The sequence below is a fragment of the Spea bombifrons genome, chromosome 5, assembly GCF_027358695.1.
Source record: "Spea bombifrons isolate aSpeBom1 chromosome 5, aSpeBom1.2.pri, whole genome shotgun sequence".
Lineage (NCBI taxonomy): Eukaryota > Metazoa > Chordata > Amphibia > Anura > Pelobatidae > Spea > Spea bombifrons.
In genome coordinates, this window is record NC_071091.1 from 46,402,993 (window position 1) to 46,424,313 (window position 21,321).

At 40.5% G+C, this 21,321-nt stretch overlaps 2 protein-coding genes across 3 annotated transcripts in view; one reads left to right on the forward strand and one right to left on the reverse strand.

Moving 5' to 3' along the window:
• Positions 1-8,037, forward strand: part of TRIP13 (thyroid hormone receptor interactor 13) — a 133,283-nt gene extending 125,246 nt beyond the window's left edge. Inside the window, 2 exon segments of the mRNA XM_053467316.1 lie at positions 1,809-1,878; positions 7,788-8,037. Coding sequence (XP_053323291.1) covers positions 1,809-1,878; positions 7,788-7,871 — 154 coding nt within the window. The 3' untranslated portion in view covers positions 7,872-8,037.
• Positions 8,038-13,611: 5,574 nt separating this feature from the next.
• LOC128497332 (sodium- and chloride-dependent transporter XTRP3-like) overlaps positions 13,612-21,321 on the reverse strand; it is a 169,209-nt gene continuing 161,499 nt past the window's right edge. The window contains exons 9-11 of one of the 2 annotated variants that reach the window (XM_053467322.1): positions 20,214-20,373; positions 16,457-16,622; positions 13,612-14,160 (exon numbers count right to left, since the gene is read on the reverse strand). In XM_053467322.1, coding sequence (XP_053323297.1) covers positions 14,002-14,160; positions 16,457-16,622; positions 20,214-20,373 — 485 coding nt within the window. In that variant the 3' untranslated portion in view covers positions 13,612-14,001. The remainder of the gene's footprint in view (positions 14,161-16,456; positions 16,623-20,213; positions 20,374-21,321) is intronic. The other variant, XM_053467323.1, reaches the window with a different exon arrangement.

Here is a 21,321-nt window from a genome sequence, read left to right on the forward strand (position 1 = left end):
ATGTGTCTATACTATTTGTAGTACTTGGTGTCCATTTGGTATAAGGTCTGTATATCTTTCGTTGTTCCCTTCCTCCCCCGCTTACCTCTCTCTGCTCCTGCAGCTTTCCCTCATGCTGCTCGCGCACGGTGTCACGTGACCCCCGATAGGCTCCTGTCTCCCCATACCGGTTCAAAATAGTTTAGGAAGGGTCCTTCCGACCTGGATCGATGCGGGGCCGGGGCTTCTGTGATGGAAAAGCACTGGTGGAAGTGCCGGCAGTGGAGGTTGTCTACGCGCATCGCCGCAGCTGGTTAACGTCTGCGCGATGCGCATAGACAACCTCCCCTGCCGGCACTTCTGCCGGGGTTTCTATGGTGGAGCACCGGAAGGTTATGTCACGCCGGTGCTCCACCATAGAAGCCCCGGCAGAAGTGCCGGCAAGAGTAGGATCTAGGTCCCCTGCAGTGCTGCAGGGAATCTGGATCCTAACCCTGCTGCTTGTCCGCAGCAGGGCTAAATGAAGAAAAAAACAAACACCCGCCCGGAACTGCATGTCCCTGGCGTTACGAATTGCGCATCCCTGTGCTAAACCCCGATTATAGTCCGCACCCCCACTTTAATAACTTAAAGTGGGGGGGGTGCGGCCTATATTCGGGCAAATACGGTATATTTTATATATATATATAGATATAGAGATAGATATAAGTGATGAGGTGCATGGTGTTATCTGTAATGTTTACGTTTTTATAGAGGGGGTATAAACATCATGTTTATCCACAGTGTGAGTATGTGTTGTGTGCAACATAATGAAAAATATGATACCAAAAATTCCCTATTCAATCCCTGTCCTATCCAGACCATCCTGGGACATCTGATCGCAGGTTACTGTAATCAGCAACATAGGGCAATGGAACACTCTTTGCTTATAACTCTGTGATCAGCCTCAGTGGAGGGCAAACATAGATAACAGTCTTAAATTAGTTTTGTTTTATTTTAACAATATGCAGTATGTTGAGAACACCTTCCTTTATGATCAACAAGAGGAAGGTTTTTGGCAAAAATACTTAACTGAGCTCGTGGTGGTAAAGAGGCAAACCCTAGAGCACATGAGATTAACCTTTTCCAATCATTGTGATACCATCCTATAACATCATAAATAGGTATTACTTAAATCCTACAATGAAGACATAGAATGTAATTACTGTAATTAATTCAGTAAATTGATTTCTTCACCATTACCCAATTTTTACATGCATTTTTACAATTTTTTTTGTTTTTGTTTTAATCAAACAAATTGTGTGTGCATGTAGTCACTTAATCTATGGCTAGATTTTCCACAGTACCTGGCTGGTATTGTGGAACATTTGTCTGATCCATGCTGCCATGTAAGGGATCATACGTTGTACCTCAACAAGCCCCTGCCCTCGTCTGGCAATAAAAGTGGGATACACATAAATGCTTGTATTATCATAAATATGGGCTTTTTTATATATTTTTTTTTACAAAAAAACGGGCAGAGGAGTTTTTGTGGACTACAACTGCCACCGGTCTCAGCCAGAGATAATGTGTGTAATTTTCTCTATTGTGTTTCTTTGGTATATTTTTTGCATTTACTGTGAAATCTCAGGTATAATGCTCACTATTTACATCCTTTTTTATGAGTCCTGAAAAGGTGGTGGGTATTATGCTTGAGTACAAATTTGTTTAAGGTACATAATCACATACTAGTAGTATATTTGACAGTACCGCACCTTTGATGTACTAATGTTATGACACATTCATGTTTATTTTCACCAAATGACTTAATTTGTTTTTTTTTTCTACAGTAAGAGTGAGGGGCTTAGTGGAAGGGTTCTTAGGAAACTTCCATTTTTGGCACATGCACTTTACATACAAGTAAGTATTTATTGCTCACCATTTCTCCCATGTTTAACTATTGTTGTCTGTTTTATTGTTATGAATACTTTTCTGAAAATAACTCAAAAGTTTGCTATTATTGCTATTATGTGACACACAGCTATGCAGCATACTAAAGTATTTTTAACCGTTTGCGGTCCAATAAATGCTCCAAGCAGGTCCAATTAAATTTTCGTAAAAAACACATACTTTTCATTTTTATACAAAACGGTTATTTTTTCTTATAACTACAAAGCAATTAATAAACACTTTTCTAAAACCATATATTACATCTCAATATTTTTTCATTGTATGAACCTTTTTTATAATCATCTTCAGCACTAAAATCACTTTCAGAATCACTCTGTACTAATACCGTATACTCGATTAAAAGACAATCCCCCAAAAAGTTGAATATTAATTGAGGAAAAAAAGAAAAAGCCTCAATACAAGACTACCCTATAGGAAAAAAGTTTTACTAGGAAATATTAATTCACATGCATTTTTTGTTTATTTACTTTTATTTGCCAACCTGCCCCCCAGTTATGCACATCTGCCCCAGGCTTGCCCCCCCCGATATACCTTATACTCCCTGATATGCCTTACACCCCCTATATGCCACTGTGCCCCCCAATAAGCCTTATAACCCTCTATATGCCACACTGCACCCCCCCCCCCAGATTTCCCAATGCATCCCCAGACTTGCCCCCCCTCGTGCTTCAGACTCCCTGGTGTCTAGTGGGGGAAGCCGGTGAACGCCTGCGCGATGCGCATAGACAACCTCTGCTTCTGTCCGGCACGTCCGCTGGTGTCACACTGGTGCTCCGTCATAGAAGCCCCAGAGGAAGTGCCGGGCAGAAGCGGAGGTTGTCTACGCACATACGCATTGTGCAGACATCCACCGGCTACCAGAGATGAGGATCCAGGTCCAGTGCTGTGGGGGATTTGGATCTTGGTCTTATAGTCAGACCTCTGTTTGAGACGACCTCGAATATAAGATGAGCATTTGCTCTGAAAAAAGCACGTTTTATATTTGAGCAAATACCGTAATACGGCTGTCTTCCTTATAATAGCGACATCTAGTGGTCGCTAGGAAATCCAACATTGAATCACAAGTGGTAAATATATACCACATATATTCCGACATAGGACCCCAAAGGGTTAAAGGTGGTCCGTCTACTTGTTTTTCATCCCAATATTACCAACTTCTAAAATGATAATATCCCTCTGTTTTAAACATGTTAAAATTAGCTTAAATTCAAACTTTTTAAAAGACACCGCTGTGCAAAAAATCTATCTCTATATTTATATATCTATATATCTATCTCTATATATACACACACTCACTAGCCACTTTATTAGGTATACCTGTTCAATTGCTTGTCAACACAAATAGCTAATCAGCCAATCACATGGCAGCAACTCAATGCATTTAGGCATGTAGATGTGGTCAAGACAACCTGCTGCAGTTCAAACATTGACATCTTTGCTTATAACTCTGTGATCAGCCTCAGTGGAGGGCAAACATAGATAACAGTCTTAAATTAGGCATATCAGCCGGGCACTGTGGCATATCGGGGCACTGTGGCATATATGAGGCTATAAGGCATATCAGGAGGGGTATAAGGCATATCAGGGGACAGAGTGGCATATAGGAGGTATAAGGCATATATATAGGGGCAGAGTAGCATATAGGGGGTATAAGGCATTTCTGGGACAGAGAGGAAAGCTGGGGGTGAGATGTGCATAACTGGGCAAAAATAGTTTACATATTTACTAGTAAAGCTTTTTTTGGTATTTTTGGGGTTCTTCTTAAAATATAGCTTTAATTATTATGTCAGTAAAATAAGAAGGCAAATCGTGAAATGCCATTGTAAATTATAAGTTTTTATTTTAAATAAACGAAAAATTTGTATATTTTTTTTTACCCGATTAATCGAAAAAATTATCGGCCAACTAATCGATTATGAAAATAATCGGTAGTTGCAGCCCTACTATATATCTATCTCTATATCTCTATATATCCATACACTCACTAGCCACTTTATTTACCTGTTCAATTGCTTGTCAACACAAATAGCTAATCAGCCAATCACATTGCAGATGTGGTCAAGACAACCTGCTGCAGTTCAAACATTGACACCTCATATAATTTTATATAATTCAGGAAAACCCAGACCAGCTTGATTAGGCCTTTTAGAACCATATTTGTTGCTGGTGTTGGTCTCTGATTCCCATTCATGAGAAAAAAAAATATTTCAATATTTTTCCAGAAACAAGTGTAACAGTAAAATAAGCCTTAACTATATTTGTATGGGTTAACCAAAAAACCTCTAGACCTTTCCATTATTGGGTTTGGTCTCTCACCTCATTAATCAGAGATAGATAATTCATATTTGGGGTTTGTTGCAAATCAAACATGTTTTTATACCTAAATAATCGTTTTATTTGACCAATCAAAATAGAAAATTGGTCTAAATTTGGTTTGTTCTAATATTAGGATGAAATGACCTGAGTTTTGTCAAGGTTCAATTTATACATGCATTTGCCTCTTTTTTAAATAGTAGTTGTAACTGCTTTAATCGATCTATGGCGATGTTAACGAGGGGTTATCTTTTAATTGGGACGCCTTGACTACCTCTAAATTTCTAATCATGGCTGCCAATGGTTCTATTGACAGGGTGTATAACAATGGAGTACAGGCTTGTCGCTTACCGTGTTTGATTTTTAAGTATTAAATGAGGGTGTGTTCTAAAATAGGTAAAAGTGTCGTCTTTAAGGATGGACCAGCCACACTAGTATAGGTATTGCAGGAAAGGAACTAGAAAAGGTGAGCTAAAGTATGTTAAGGCATAGGTTTGTAGGCATCCATAAAGAAGTGGATCTTAAGGGATTTTTTAAAGGCAAAATAGATGGTATGCCACTCTCTTAGCTCGGGCTTCCATTTACAAGGACAGCACACATGGAAAAAGAGCAACACATGTGACAGTCACTTCCAGCACTAGTTCTGGAAAGGGGAATAACCCTTAATTAAAGCGGAATACACGTGAATATCGTAATCCCTGAATATCAAAAGCAAGGTTCCGAATACTTGTGAAAAAGAAAAAATGCTAATAAACAAATACAGTGATGCACAAACAAAGGTATATGGGTTTAAGTGGTATGGACCTAAATAGAAATACAGTGTCTTATGCTTCAGCTGCCTGACCCCCTGGTAGTATCCCATATATGTTGTAGCCTTTGATTCCAAACCCTTTGTACTGCATTACTATGCAAATGACCTTACATTGTAAAACATATAGTTCCTTTTACAAACACCCAAATCTTCCCAAAACCATATGTTTATGTATTAAGTGTAAATCACATTTTAAAGGCATCTTTCATTTCTTAGAATTTAATTTCCCGGTGAATATGTGCTGTTTCTGATCATGCAAACCATTTACTTATATATATTTAACAATCCTATAAGCATGGTTTCCATTAATTTGCCAACCTAAGACTTACTGGCATGTAGCTCCCTGCTAACTTTTTTGTAAATTGCTACAATTCCAGTCTTTTGGAATTATTCCTGCTAATAGTAGCTGGTTAAATCAGCTGACCAAGGGTTTTGTCAGGACGCATTTCGAAGCTCTTTTAATAACTTTGAGTGATCCCATCAAGTCCCATGGATTTTTCATATTTATTTTGGAGAGTTCAAGTAGAACTTCTTCCTCTGTAGACACACCAGTTTTATATGTCACCCTGTTTCTTGTTGCTAACACCTTCATCTTTCTTCTTAAAAACAGAATAGACGTATTTATTTAGGCAGTCAGCTAGATCCTTATCTTCATTTATATAATTCCTTTAATTTGTTTTTAGTTTAATTATTTTTAGTTTAGGTTTTCTATATTCACTTATATATCTGAAAAAAATTTGTCACTCTTTTTTGTTAAACTAGCAATTTTTTCCTCCGTATTTTTGGTGTATCTGATAATGCGCCTTTATATTTGTTTTTTTTCCATTCAAAATATGTGCCACAGTCTTCAATGTCAGTCAGTTGCCAGAAAGACATTGGCATATATAAAAACAGGTATTGGCTCAAGGAAAGAAAATATAATTATGTTTACAAACTAAATACACTGTAGTTATGAAGAAACTGTAGAAACTAAAAACACTGTAGTTATGAAGAAACGTTACAATATTTGTTTCTGTAACAGGACATGGTCAAACTCTATCGTCTTCAGTTTGCCAGACACTACTGGAACTTGAAATGAAATCGGGTACTATAGTTAGATTCAACTTAAATAGAGATTTTTGCTACTAAGCACCAGAGATGAATTTGGCACACACAGAGGTAGCCATATGGAAAAGTGACTCTCTAATGTTTTGGGTTGTCCTTCTGCAAGAGGACCTTGACGTTTTGGATACATGGCATCATAAACACCTGACTACCACTGCCAGAAAGCTGCCATGGACCCTGGTTGGATCTTACAATAATCCAAAACATACATCAAAATCAACTCAAAAATGGTTTACTGGCCACAATAGGTCCTACAATGGTCATCCCAGTCCCCTGACTTGAACCCCATAAAAAAACATGTGGGGTGAACCAGCGCAGACCTGGAAATTTAAAGGATCTGGAGAGATTCTGTGTTGAGGAATGGTCTTCGATCCCTTGCCATGTGTTCTCTAACCTCATCAGGCATTATAGGGGAAGACTCAGATTTGTTATCTTGGCAAAGGGAGATAGCACAAAGTATTGACTTAAAGGGTGCCAATAATTGTGCCATGTGTATTTAACAATTTATTTTAGATAATCCTGTGTTGTGTTTGCAAATGTGTATTTTTTAAAGAAAAGATCAAATGGTTAAACAATAGACACTTTTCACAGCATTTTTGTTGACATTTGCCAATATTAGTGGAGGGCACTGTATACAGGTATCTGGTTTCTTATTGTTGCTTTCCCTATTATAGAAAAATGTAACAAAAAACAAAGATAACTCCAGCTCACCATTTAGATGTTTTGCAGAGACGCTTCAAATTGCAGGGAGCACGGGATAGAAGGCCGAGCCATATCCTCGGTTAATCCAAATAACAGTATAGATTGAAGATCCAGCTCCACAAATAAGGGTTTAAAAATTCAAAATTTAATTAGACCAGTTAAAACATGATAGACAAAAAAAGAGAAAAAAAGAGATGTGCTCAAGTGATTGAGAAAAAATACGCCAACGCGTTTCAAACCTTACGGTTCTTAATCATGGCTTTCCCTATTATACTCTGCTGAACTTTATCTGACTATACCTGTGCCTCCACACTGTTGGGATCATCAAAGTCCTTGTCCTTTTAGCTTGGGGCTCATCCCCTTGTTAAGTGCTTCACATGCTCTTGGTGACGGCAGACATGGCAGCATGTGTGTCTGTATGTCAGCGTACACAGCGTCGGCTGTACACCTAAAGTTAGTGACCTCTTAGAGAGTTGGAAAGTAAGGGGAGCAGGGAGAGGGGGAGAAGTGAGTGTGTGTGTGTGTATGTATGTATAGTGTATGGTGCAGGTGTTAGTATGTTAGTTTGTGTTACAGGGAGCGACACAGAAGGAATTATGCAAACTAATTATGCATCCTAGGCTTACTGTTCCACACAGCTATCATATGCATTGAAGTGTGTATGGTGGATGGAGTGTGCCTTTAATTTCTAGAGTAATGTGGAATATGAGCAAATCAAAATCTTTTAAAATATAATTTCTTCCAAGACAGCTGTTTTTGCCTACGTTATTGTGAAGGTTGAAAAGTTCAGATTTACATGAATCATGTATTTATTATGTGGCCAATATGCTACAGTACATGCTTAGAATGATGAAGTTTATTTTTATCAGTTTACATTGTATTAGCAGTTAATGTTTACATGGACCATTATTAAAACAATTATTTTAAGTCCCCTGCAGTTACCATTGAGAGATTCCTTGAGGCGCTTTCACTGGCAGTGCTGAAACAGTTTGAAGAAAGAAAACAGCTTTGAAGCACAAGTTACTTTGAGACACACTGTATTCATGTTGCCTATTGATGGTCCAGAAGTAATAAAAATATACATTTGTGACTAGAAGTATGTGCGGTAAAGTGTATATATTTGTATGCCAAGAAACACATGTACAACATTAAATTAAACATAAAATTAAAAGCGATAATGGGAGCTTGACATTTATGCCCGTATCTGTTATTTGTCCCAAGCTTGTCCTTTGGTTATGTACTATTTTTTGCTCACTATTGTTTACCCACGGGTAAGCTCATTTTTGGGGGCTAATATATAAACTATATGTGTTTTGAAAACTAGACACCCCGGGGTATTTTCAAATGCTAGTATTTTAAAACACCCCAGGGTATTTTCAAATGCTAGTATTTTAACTCTGTCCATGCACTAATTCTATCACCAGCCTTTGTCAAACTTTGATAGTCTTTTGTTTTGCTTTATTTTCATGCATATTTTAAGTCCGTTATGAATTTACAGCTCCAGGTATATCTCATTAAATAAAAATGTGGTAATGAGTAAAGATCAGGGGAACCATCCAGTTCCAACAAAATGTAAATACAAGTTGAAAAATAAAACAGAAAAAAAAGAACATTTCTATGAGCAAGTTATAAAATCCTCCCAAAAATCCTAGCATGGAAATATTTAAAATACTACCATTTCATATTTGATATGCCCATGGGGTGTCTAGTTTAAAAAAAATTATGGTTTGATGGGGCAAACTGGAACATCTTCGAACCTGGCCAATTCAAATAGGACATGGACACAGACTTTCCAGATGTCAAAATTCCCACACAAAAATGCGTACTTCCTTTTAGCCCCCAAACAACCTAATAATCCTATGCATGAGTGGTATCACTGTACTCAGGAGATGTTGCTGAACACATGTTGCTGTTTACAGCTAAACAGCAACACCACAAAAATGTTAAAGCCTTAATCACAAAGGGTACAAAAAAGTTAGGTGCTTAAGGGGTTAAGAACACACTACAGTTAATTTTTATTTTTTATTTTAATGTTTTTAATTTACAACAATATTGAATATTAAAAATACCCCACAGTAGAATTGTAAGCAAACATCTGATATGGATCTGTAGATGCATTATATGTCACCCCCCCCTCGTCCCTTTTTTTTTTCTTTCTGTATCCTCAATGTGGAAAAACAAATGAAAAAAACTGAAATAAAAAGGTGTTTTAAAAAAAAAATACTCCACAGTAGAAAAAATGTCTAGCAATCAAATCTACACTAGAGACTATAAGAAACAATTTACTAGGCAGGCAGGTTGATCACTGGCCATGCACCTCTCACATAGATGAGCCAAAATAAATTATTAAAAAAAATATAACCTTTAATTTTTTTATTGAGCACAGATCAGGAACTCAATTGGTACACTCCTTGATGTCCATGGTCATTCACCCAGTAGGTTTGAGCTGGGAGGGAAGATATGTGATAGCGCAGTTATTTTAAATGTGGCCCAATCATAGGATGCCGCCATTGACACAAATCAGTTTGTGAAATTTGTTCCCTGCCAGATCTGCCCTGATTCACTCTGAAGTTGCAGCATCTAGGAACAACAACAAACACTCCCAAAGTAGAGCTGCTGAGTGTTGTAGCACACACATATCGCTTGTCTTCTATAACATCACTTGCTACAGAGTTCCAGAGTGCGTCAGGAGCCTCATAAAAATGTATTTCCATGCCTGAGTCGTTGCACATATGCCGCCTAACCTAAGTGGTCTGCACAGAGCCTTGACCTTAATCCCATTGAACACTTTGGGATGATTTGGTGCACGGACTGCGAGCCAGACCTTCTTATCCAACATTGCTAATGATCTTTTTGCTTAATTACCTCAAATTCCCACAGACATACTCCATAATCTTGTGGGAAACCTTATCAAAAGGGGAGGCTGATATAGCTGAAAGGAGCTTATAATCAGATCTCAAATAGTGGGGTAGCAGCGGAGGTTGCGCGCATCACGCAGACATCCACCAGCTGCCCACAGGGAGTCTGGAGCACAGGGGACAAGTTAAGAGATGCATTGGTAAGTTGGGAGGGGATAAGGCATATCATGTGTGCAGAGGGGTAAATAGGGGGTATAAGGCATATGAGGGGGGCAAGGTGGCATATAGGGAGTATAAGGCATATGAGGGGGCAGAGTGGCATATAGGGGGTATAAGGCATATGAAGGGCAGAGTGGCATATAGGGGGTATAAGGCATATCTGGGGGGCAGAGTAGCAAACCGTGGGGCAAATGTGCATAACTGGGCGACAGGTTTTTTATTTAGTTTTTATGAAATATGTATAAATAGCTTACATGTGAATTAGTATTTACTAGTAGAACTTTTTTCTTATAGGGTAGCCTTATATTCAGGCAATTTCTTTTTTTTTCTAATTTAATATTTACATTTTGGGGGGCCATCTTGTAATTGAGCAAATACGGTACTTTTGATCATATAGCGTATTTTTAAATGAATGAAAGTGTCTAGGTGTATCATAACTCCATCAAGAGCTGTTACTAGACCTCCAGACAGATTTAAGTTACACCTAGACACTTTCATCTCATTTAAAAATACGCTATATCAGGCATGTCCAAAGTCCGGCCCGCGGGCCAATTGCGGCCCGCGTTCCGGACTGATGCGGCCCCCTAGGGACTTGGCGTCATCAGCCGGCGCAGGGAGAAGGAAAGCGCGAGATCTGGGCTTTCCTTCTCCCTGCGCCGGCACACACAGCCACACAGCGGTGGGCGCGGCTTCAGTGTTGTGCGCCGGGATCTGACAACAAACCCCGGCGCACAACAGCTGTTGCCGCGCAGATCGCAAGGGAGCAGTATCGGAGGTATTTACCGGACATCCGGCTTAAAATCACTCAAGGGAGCCGGATGTCCGGTAAAGACCTCCGATACTGCTCCCTTGCGATCCGCGCGGCAACAGCTGTTGTGCGCCGGGGTTTGTTGTCAGATCCCGGCGCACAACACTGAAGCCGCGCCCACCGCTGTCCGTGCCCTCTGAACCCCGTGCCCTCGGAAGAAGACAGAAGAACTGAAGAAGAAGAGGAGCGAAGAGCAGGAAAAGGAGCTGTAAGGATAAAAGAGGAAAGGTAGGAAAGCATACAGTGAGAGTGGATTGGTGTATGTGTGTGGATTGGTATATGTGTGGATGTGTATGTGTGGATTGGTGTATGTGTGTGGATTGGTGTATATGTGTGGATTGGTGTATGTGTGTGGATTGGTGTATATGTGTGGATTAGTGTATATGTGTGGATTAGTGTATAAGTGTGTATTAGTGTATATGTGTGGATTGTTATGTGTGTGGATTGGTGTATGTGTGTGGATTGGTGTATGTGTGTGGATTGGTATGTGTGTGTGGATTGGTGTATGTGTGTGGATTGGTGTATGTGTGTGGATTGGTGTATGTGTGTGGATTGGTGTATATGTGTGGATTGGTATGTGTGTGTGGATTGGTGTATGTATGTGTGTGGATTGGTGTATGTGTGTGGATTAGTATATGTGTGGATTGGTATGCGTGTGGATTGGTATGCGTGTGGATTGGTGTATGTGTGTGGATTGGTGTATGTGTGTGGATTGGTATGTGTGTGTGGATTGGTATGTGTGTGTGGATTGGTGTATGTGTGTGGATTGGTGTATGTGTGTGGATTGGTGTATGTGTGTGGATTGGTGTATGTGTGTGGATTGGTGTATGTGTGTGGATTGGTGTATATGTGTGGATTGGTGTATATGTGTGGATTGGTGTATATGTGTGGATTGGTATGTGTGTGGATTGGTGTATGTGTGTGGATTGGTATGTGTGTGTGGATTGGTATGTGTGTGTGGATTGGTATGTGTGTGTGGATTGGTATGTGTGTGGATTGGTGTATATGTGTGGATTGGTATGTGTGTGTGGATTGGTGTATGTGTGTGGATTAGTGTATGTGTGTGGATTAGTATATGTGTGGATTGGTATGCGTGTGGATTTGGTATGCGTGTGGATTGGTGTATGTGTGTGGATTGGTATGTGTGTGGATTGGTATGTGTGTGGATTGGTGTATGTGTGTGGATTGGTGTATGTGTGTGGATTGGTGTATGTGTGTGGATTGGTGTATGTGTGTGGATTGGTGTATGTGTGTGGATTGGTGTATGTGTGTGTGGATTGGTATGTGTGTGGATTGGTGTATGTGTGTGGATTGGTATGCTTGTGGATTGGTATGCGTGTGGATTGGTAAATGTGTGAGAGTGATGGGTGTTATGCTGTACCATTTCCAATGTATTTTTCATTATATAATTATGCTCTAAAGTACATCATAACTCCCATCACTCTATACTGTTCCATACAGTGGCAGAGCTGGGAGACAGAGGCCTTGCACCCCCACCGCAGGACTCCTGAAAGGTAAGTGAACTTCAAAGAGGGAGAGGGTAGATAGTTAGGAGGGGTAGATAGGGAGAAGGGAGTGAGAAGGGGTAGATAGGGCAGAAGGGAGCGAGAAGGGGTAGATAAGGCAATCATACTCCTATCATGCCAAGTCTGCGACTGCCTCCTGGAATCTGGGTATGCCTGGGCATGATAGGAGTGTGATTGCTGTTAACAATTATATATATATATATATATATTGTTATTTAATTGTTTTGTCCTATTTTGGTGTGTTACTTACTTTAAATAAAAGTGTTAGATTTTTTTTATGGTGTGTGTGGGGGGTCATATTCAGTTTCGGCCAGGTAGTTTTAAAGTGTGTGTGGGGGGGGTGCCACATACAGGATCCGCCCCGGGTGCCAAATACTCTAGGTACGCCCCTGCCCTCCCCTACACAATTTCTTCATCAGATGCCCTTGTGGCTGTGTGTGCCGGCGCAGGGAGAAGGAAAGCCCAAATCTTGCGATCTCGGACGTCGCTAGATTTGGGCTTTCCTTCTCCCTGCGCCGGCACACACAGCCACAAGGGCATCTGATGAAGAAATTGTAGGCAGTGGCGGAACTACCGGGGTCGCGACTGCGACCGGGCCCTGGAGTTCTGCCAGTCAGTGGGGCCCAAGGGGTGCCGAGCGGTTGCTGAAAAAGGAGAGTGAGAAAGGGATAGATGTGGTATGCCGTTTTCAATAAACTTTGCATAAAATAGTTAATTTGCATTTCATTTTAAGGGTTCAGAAAATGTCAGGCAAAATGGTCGGCCCTCGCACATGTTCACTTCATCAAATCTGGCACTCTTCGAAAAAAGTTTGGACATGCCTGCGCTATATGATCAAAAGTACCGTATTTGCTCAATTACAAGATGCCCCCCCCAAATGTAGGCCTTAGCCTACATTTTACATTTCTATGTGGCCATTCAAATGACTGTTGACAATTTTTTGAGAGGGCTCTAACACCTTTAACTACATTCTTAACATAATATGGATCATTGTGATGATGGATCACTTTATCACAAAACAACGAGATCAGGTAAAAAAATTTCAGTTAAATATTGGATCACTGGCTGCTGTAGGGTGTTCTAGGAAATCAAAGTCTGCAGCCACCTCCATCTTTAGCTGATGTCCCATTACCTTCTGTGTATTTATTTTAGAACACTGTTGCCAAGTATCCATCTATGCTAGTCCTCCATGCGGACGCGAGCTGTACTTGCTTTTATTTTACTATTGTGTTACCATCACTGCTCACATATTATACACAGAAAATGATGTTTCAATGATGGAAGAATAAAATAAAATGTATAATTATGAAAAATGTTGAGATTGAGCAGAAGTTGTCAAAGAGAGGGAAAAAAACTTTTTATTTGAAACCAACCTTATTTAAGCGCTCTACAAAAAAAAAGAACACTTCTAACAGATTTGAAACCTACTTTATTTCAGCACTCTACAAAAAAGCATTTTTTTAAATCTGCAAATATAGTATGTGTGTATATTATATGCATATTTTGATATTCTTATTTACTCAAACATTTTATTTGAAAAAATAATAGATGTATGGGCACAAGAAAGGTGATTAAAAGTTAAGAAGAAAAAAAAAGCATTCCCAAACACATCCATTCCACAAAAAACCTATAGTGCAAGGAATTCTTGGTAGGTATATGCAAATCTGATTAACTATGAACATATGTTTTTTGCTATTTACTTTACAACTATGGAAAATGCAAATAGAAATTTTATGTTGGAACTATTGAAATACAGTTGTCCATCCTCCTTCGCCTGTTGTTAATGAAATGTATCAGAGAACCCAGAGGAATGCAAGAAACAGACGTGCCAACTAGCAATCCAATGATAACCAATGCATATGTTGGGTAGTCTTTTGTGACGAGCAGACCCTGTAATTAATAAAGGTGCGAGTTATAATGACATATTTATCAAATTAAATGATATACAGTATAACTGATCGTACCCCACGCTGTTACTTTATTACTTCAAATCACCAGTGCACTAATGTCACCATGTTTTGCATTGCATAATATTTTACCTGAGCATGAAACTTTGTACTTATGTATTCTGCAAATAAAATTATGCGCTAATGCCAGTGCATTTTTCTTTTTCTGGCCGCTATTGGGCACAACTCCCTGCATACCACATTTTCTTAAAAATCTTGTTTAGAAGCAGCTATGCTAGTCAGTCAAATTTAACCCTGTGAGTGACAAAATTAATGAAAATACTGGGCATATGAGGTGTTTCCAAAAACAGGAAAAATACCTAAATACATTTTTGGAGGTTTTTTTTTCCATTTGCACAACCTGTCCCCTTGACCCTTTCCCATCACACCTCGCAAAGTCTCTGTCCATCCCTTAGTCCACCACCTAGTTAATCTTTCTCTGCTTCCTTTTACCTCTAAATTGTGTACATACTGAAATGGCTCTAACAAAAGTCTCCAATGACTTGCTCTCTGCCAAAGTAAAAGGTTACTTCCTCATTCTAATACTCTTGGATCTCTCTGCTGCTTTTGATACTGTTGATCACCACCTTTTTGCATCTACAGGCATTCGAGATACAGTTCTCTCCTCATATCTGTCTAACCGTTCCTTCTCTGTCAGCTTCTCTAGCAAACACAGAAAGAAAGGTTGGAATGTAGCACTCAGTAATGAGATGGTGCACGAGCCAGGGTACCACCAAGTCCTTCAATAAATCCAAAATAAAGAAGCAGAGGCTCAGCACTCAAATGATAAGGTGAGTTTATTTTACGCAGGCAACGTTTCGACACACAGGTCTTTCTCAAGCCTTGAGAAAGACCTGTGTGTCGAAACGTTGCGTGTGTCTTTGAGTGCTGAGCCTCTGCTTCTTTATTTTAGCTTCTCTAGCAAGACATCATCACCCCTTCCACTTTCGATTGGTGTCCCCCAAGTTTCAGTCCTTGGCCCTCTGCTGTTCTCTCTTTATACTTCATCTCTTGGCAAACTAATCAACTCAGTTGGCCTACAGTATCATATATATGCAGATGTTACCAAAATCAAAGTCTTCTGCTGATCTCGCCGTCTCTCATGTCCTGTATTACCAACTGCTTGCCTGGTATTTCTTCATGGATGTCACAACGCTGCCTGAACTCTTTATCTTCCCTCCTTCCATCTCCACTACCTGAATTGTCTATCCCCATTAACTATTGCTCCTACTAACCAGGCCCGATGCCTTGGGGTCATCCTTAACTCAAACCTCTCCTTCATCCCTCGCATTCAGTCACTCGCCAGATCCTGCTGCTTGCACCTAAAAAACATCTCTCGCATCCGCCTATTCCTCACCGAAGAATCCACAAAAACTTTGGTTCATTCACTTATTTCCCATTGAGTAACACTGCAACACTCTTCTGGTTGGCATTCCACTCGACTCTCTCCTCTGCAGTCTGTCCTAAATGCTACTGCTAGGCTTATCTTCCTTGCACGCCGCTCCTCTTCTGCTACCCCACTCAGTGAAATACTCCACTGGCTCCCTATTACCTTTAGAATTAAATTTAAAATGAAATTTAAAATCCTAGTCCTAACATATAAGGCCCTCCATAACACTGCTCCTCCATACATTTCTGCCGAGAGAACGGTTAGACAGATATGTGGAGAGAGCTGTATCTCGAATGCCTGTGGAAGAGTATTTACTCCTCTACTCGATCCTTTACGTTCTTCCCATGGGCTAAGGCTTTCCTCCTCACTTATCACCTCTTACTTTTCCCGTCTACAAGATTTCACTTGGGCTGCCCTATATCCCTGGAATCTACTTCCACCGAACCTTCAGCATTCTCCCTCTCTCCCAACATTCAAGAAACATCTCAAAACCCACTTCTTCAGAGAAGCATACCATCTTAGCTGCTAGAACTTCCCTGTCACTGATACAACCCCTCACTACCTCTCACCCTTTCTCTGTGCCTTATGTTTGTCCTCACCCCATCCACTCAAGATTGCGAGAAGGGCTCTCTCCACCTTATGTATCGGTTTGTCTTAGTCGGACGATTCTAGTCTTGTCACGCCCCTTGAATATATATATATATATATATATATATATATATATATATATATATATATATATATATATATTGTATAAAGCACTGCATATAATGTTGGGGATATATAAAAGATAATAATAATACTAATAATACTAATAATAATGGGAAAAATAAACCTTGTTGCTAATTACCTGTGAGGAATCCCATGCTTTATATTGTAGGCTTCCTGCCATTATGTAATCAGTTAAGTAAAATATAAATAAAGTTATTATCAGCAAAGGACTTGCAAACCCCCACATGATTTTCCAGTACCAATTTGGCTTATATCCAATCATCATTTGAACATCATTTTCAAACCTATAAAAAAAAAAAAGTACACATTTTTAAAAGTGTGTCTTATTCCTTTAACCCTTTGAGATTCAAGGCATATTCTCAGAATTTTGCAATTTAGGTGACAACTTTGCAAATAGCTTACCATTTACCTAGGGAAATTTTATATACCGTATTTGCTCGATTATAAGACTATAAGACGACCCCCCAAAATCTGAATATTAATTTATGAAAAAAAGAAAAAGCCTGAATATAAGACTACCCTATAGGAAAAAAGTTTTACCAGTAAATGTTAATTCATGTAAACTATGTGAAGAATTGTTTGTTAATAAAAGCTACGATTGAGAAAAATATTTTGTTTTTATTTCCTTTTTTTTCAACCTGCCCCCACAGTTATGCACATCTGCCCCCAGGTTTGCCACTCTGCCCCAGAAATGCCTTATACCCCCTATGCCTCATGATATGCCTTTTAACCCTCTAAATGCCACTGTGCCCCATGATATGCCTTTTGACCGCCTATGTGCCACTCTGCCTCCAGAATTGCCTTATACACCTATATGCCACTCTGGCATTTAAGGGGTTAAAAGGCATATTATGGGGCAGAGTGGCATATAGGGAGATATAAGGCATTTCAGGAGGCAGAGTGGCGTATAGAGGGTTAAAAGGCATTTCTGGAGGCAGAGTGGCATTAAGGGGGTTAAAAGGCATTTCACAGAGCACTCTGCCTCCAGAAATACCTTATGCCCCCCATTTTACACTCCCTCCCCCTCCCTCCTCCAAACTTACCGGTGCTTCTGAGTCCCCGGTGCTTAGTCCGGGCAGCATGTAGATCTCTAAGCGATTCAACTTCCGCTTGTGGTTGCAGCTATACCTCATACACATATAGTCATTATCTAGTAGTGGTTTTGCAACCAGGAGTCCTATATTTTAAAATACTGAAATGGTGCTTTAAACACATAATATGTACTATATACCGTATTTGCTTGATTATAAGACGAGGTTTTTTCAGAGCAAATGCTCTAAAAATAACCATCGTCTTATATTCGAGGTCGTCTTCTAATCAGGCCTCAAACAGGAGGTCTAAGACTAAGATCCAGATCCCCCACAGCCCTGCAGGGGACCTGGATCCTCCTCTCTGGCAGCCGGTGGAGGTCTGTGCGATGCAGACAACCTCCGCTGCTGCCGGCACTTCTGCCGGGGATTCTATGACAGAGGGCCGGTGTCACATGACCTTCCGGTGCTCATTCGTAGAAGCCTCAGCGGAAGTGCTGGCATTGCACAGACCACCACCGGCTGTCCCACTACACACCAAGGAATCTGAAGCACGGGGAGAAGTCTTATATTCTGGATTTTTCTTTTGTTCCAAAATTACCGTATTTGTTCGATTATAAGACGAGGTTTTTTTCAGAGCAAATGCTCTGAAAAATACCCCTCGTCTTGTAATCGGGGTCGTCTTCTAATCAGACCTCAAATGAGGTCTGACTACTAGACTAAGATCCAGATCCCCAGCATCGCTGCAGGGGACCTGGATCCTCCTGTGCGGTAACCTCAGCTGCTGCCGGCGTCTATCACCGAGCGCCGGCGAAAGTGCCGGCAGCAGCCGAGGTTGCATACGCGCGTACCTTCCTGCTCCCGGGATAGCCTGCCCACTGCGGGGAAGCAGAGCCGGTTGTGGAGATTGCTGCAGGACCGGAACCCGGCGGCACTGTGCCGTCCCAAAGCAGATCCGGTAGACCACTTCAATTTTCTGGAGGAGGCGGGGCCTAGCGGGGTCACACAGCGTCATGCTGAAATCCCATGGGAGCTGCAGCAAGCGCCTGCTGAGGCATCGCTGTGAGTGAAGTGCCTGAGTGGGTATATTAGTGTCTGGGTAGGTAGGTAAGTGTCTCGGTGGGTAGGTAAGTGTCTGGGTGGGAACTGTCTCAGTGGGTAGGTAAGTGTCTCAGTGGGTAGGTAAGTGTCTGGGTGGGTATATTAGTGTCTGGGTATGTAAGTGTCCCCCTATATGCCACTCTGCCAGAGTGGCATATAGGGGGTTAAAAGGCATAACATGGGGCAGAGTGGCATATAGGAGGGTATAAGGCGTGCCTGGGGGCAGATGTGCATAACTGGCGGCAGATGAGCATAACTGGGGGCAGGTTGGTAAATAAAAGGAAATTAAAAACAAAAACAAAAATAGACATGAATTAGTAAAACTTTTTTCCTATAGGGTCGTCTTATAATCAGACTTTTTCTTTTTTTTCTAAATTACCGTATTTGCTCGATTATAAGACGACCCTGATTATAAGACGACCCCCCAAAATCTGAATATTAACTTAGGAAAAAAAGAAAAAGCCTGAATATAAGACGACCCCAAAGGAAAAAAGTTTTACCAGTAAATGTTAATTCATGTAAACTATTTTTTTTAATAAAAGCTATGATTGAGAAAAATATTTTTTTTGTTTTTATTTCTTGTATTTTCCAACCTGTCCCCCAGTTACGCACATCTGCCCCCAGGCTTGCCACTCCAATATGGCACTGTGGCCCATGATATGCCTTTTAACCCTCTATATGCCACTGTGCCCCATGGTATGCCTTTCTGGCATTTAGGTGGTTTAAATGCATATTATGGGGCAGAGTGGCATATAGGGAGGTATAAGGCATTTCAGGAGGCAGAGTGGCATTATGGGAGTTAAAAGGCATTGTATAGAGCACTCTGCCTCCAGAAATGCCTTATACCCCTATATGCCACTCTGGCATTTAGGGGGTTAAAAGGCATATTATGGGGCAGAGTGCCATATAGGGAGGTATAAGGCATTTCAGGAGGCAGAGTGCTCTATTAAATGCCCCCTTAACGCCACTCCAGAAATGCCCTATGCCCCCATTTAACACACACACACACCCTATACCCCCATTTAACTAACACACACACACACTCACACTCTCTCTCTCTCTCTCTCTCCCTCTCTCAGCCCTCTCTTACCGGTGCTTCCAGCCGGGGCAGCGGGTTGACGTCGCCTTCCGCTGCAGCCGAAAGGAGGTGGAGTTGGCAGCGGGGGTTTGTATGCGTCCGTCGCGTATACTTTCCCCGGCTGTCAGAGATCGGAGCTCTGATCTCTGATAGTCGGGGAAGGTCTACGCGACGGACGCAGACAACCCCCGCTGCTAGCCACACCTCCTTCCGGCTGCAGCGGACGTTGTCTACGCGGATCACGTAGACGTCAACCCGCTGCCCCGGCAACACAGCAGGAAGCACCGGTAAGTGTGTGTATGATGGGGGGGGGGTGAGACAGGAGGATCCAGGTCCCCTGCAGCGGTGCGGGGGATCTGGATCTTAGTCTCCTAATCAGACCTCTATTTGAGGTCTGATTAGAAGACGACCCCGATTAGAAGACGAGGGGTATTTTTCAGAGCATTTGCTCTGAAAAAAACCTTGTCTTATAATCGAGCAAATACGGTAATATTCAGATTTTGGGGGGGTCGTCTTATAATCAGGGTCATCTTATAATCGAGCAAATACGGTAATATTCAAATTTTATAATCAAGCAAATACAATACTTCTAGGTAAACATGGAACCTGACCTGTGTATATATAGTTACATATAAATGTATCAGTTTATCCTTAGGATAGCTATTTACCTGTTCAATCCGTAAACATAACAGATGGCTATAATTTCCACAAATACTACAAGCAGTAATGGTAGAGTGGCAGCATAGTCATTAAATATATCAAACCAGTAATTCCCAGATTCCATGGTAAATATTATTCCAATAATGCAACTGATGAAACAAAGTAATCCTATAAATAAAAAGAAATATTGCATGCTTATTCTTAATGTCTTAATGTCTGTTTTAACATTAATGTTGTATAAATGCCTGGAAACAAATATTTAAGAGACTAAAACATGAGACATTTGCCATCTCTATAAAATAAATAAATAAATAAATAAAGCTAAATCAAATGTTTAGGCAGACAGCAAAACTTTTTTTTTTTTTAAGTGCTCAAGCAATTAAATACTGTTAAGGTAGACAAGGCCCCCAAGCCAGTTGATAAACACCAAAGGGTACTTAAAGAGCTAAGCCTAATTCTGTCCCAACCATTATTGCTGATCTTTAGGGATTCTTTCAGTTCAGGCATAGTTCCATTAGATTGGTGCAAGGCAATATTTAAAAAGGGATCAAAATCTCAACCGGGCAATTACAGGCCAGTAAGCTTAACATTGGTAGTGGGGAAATTATTTGGGTTATAAGGGTTGCTTAAGAACATATCTTGATCCAGAATCCAAATAGTAGAAGTCAACACGGTTTTGTGAAAGACAGGTCTTAGTAAAAATATAGATCTGGGTGTGGCAGTAGATGTGATTTATCTGGATTTCTCTAAGGCATTTGATACGGTTCCACATAAAAGGTTACTCTACAAATTAACAGAAATAGGCTTAGGAGCAAATGTCTGTCTGGATCGAAATTTGGCTTAAATATAAAATGCAGAGAGTTGTAGTGAATGGATGTTTCTCAGACTGTAAACACAGTTATTAAGTGGAGTGTCTCAGGGGTCCTGGGTCATCTTCTTTTTAATTTGTTTATACATGATCTCCCAAGCTGCATTAAGAGCCATGTCACAGTTTTTGTTGATGACACAAAATTAGACAGGGTGATGCAGACTAATCTACATGTTTCTTCTTTGCAGGGGGGGAAATGCAAAGTTATGCATTATGGTAAAAATAATAAAAATGCAACCTATTCTTTA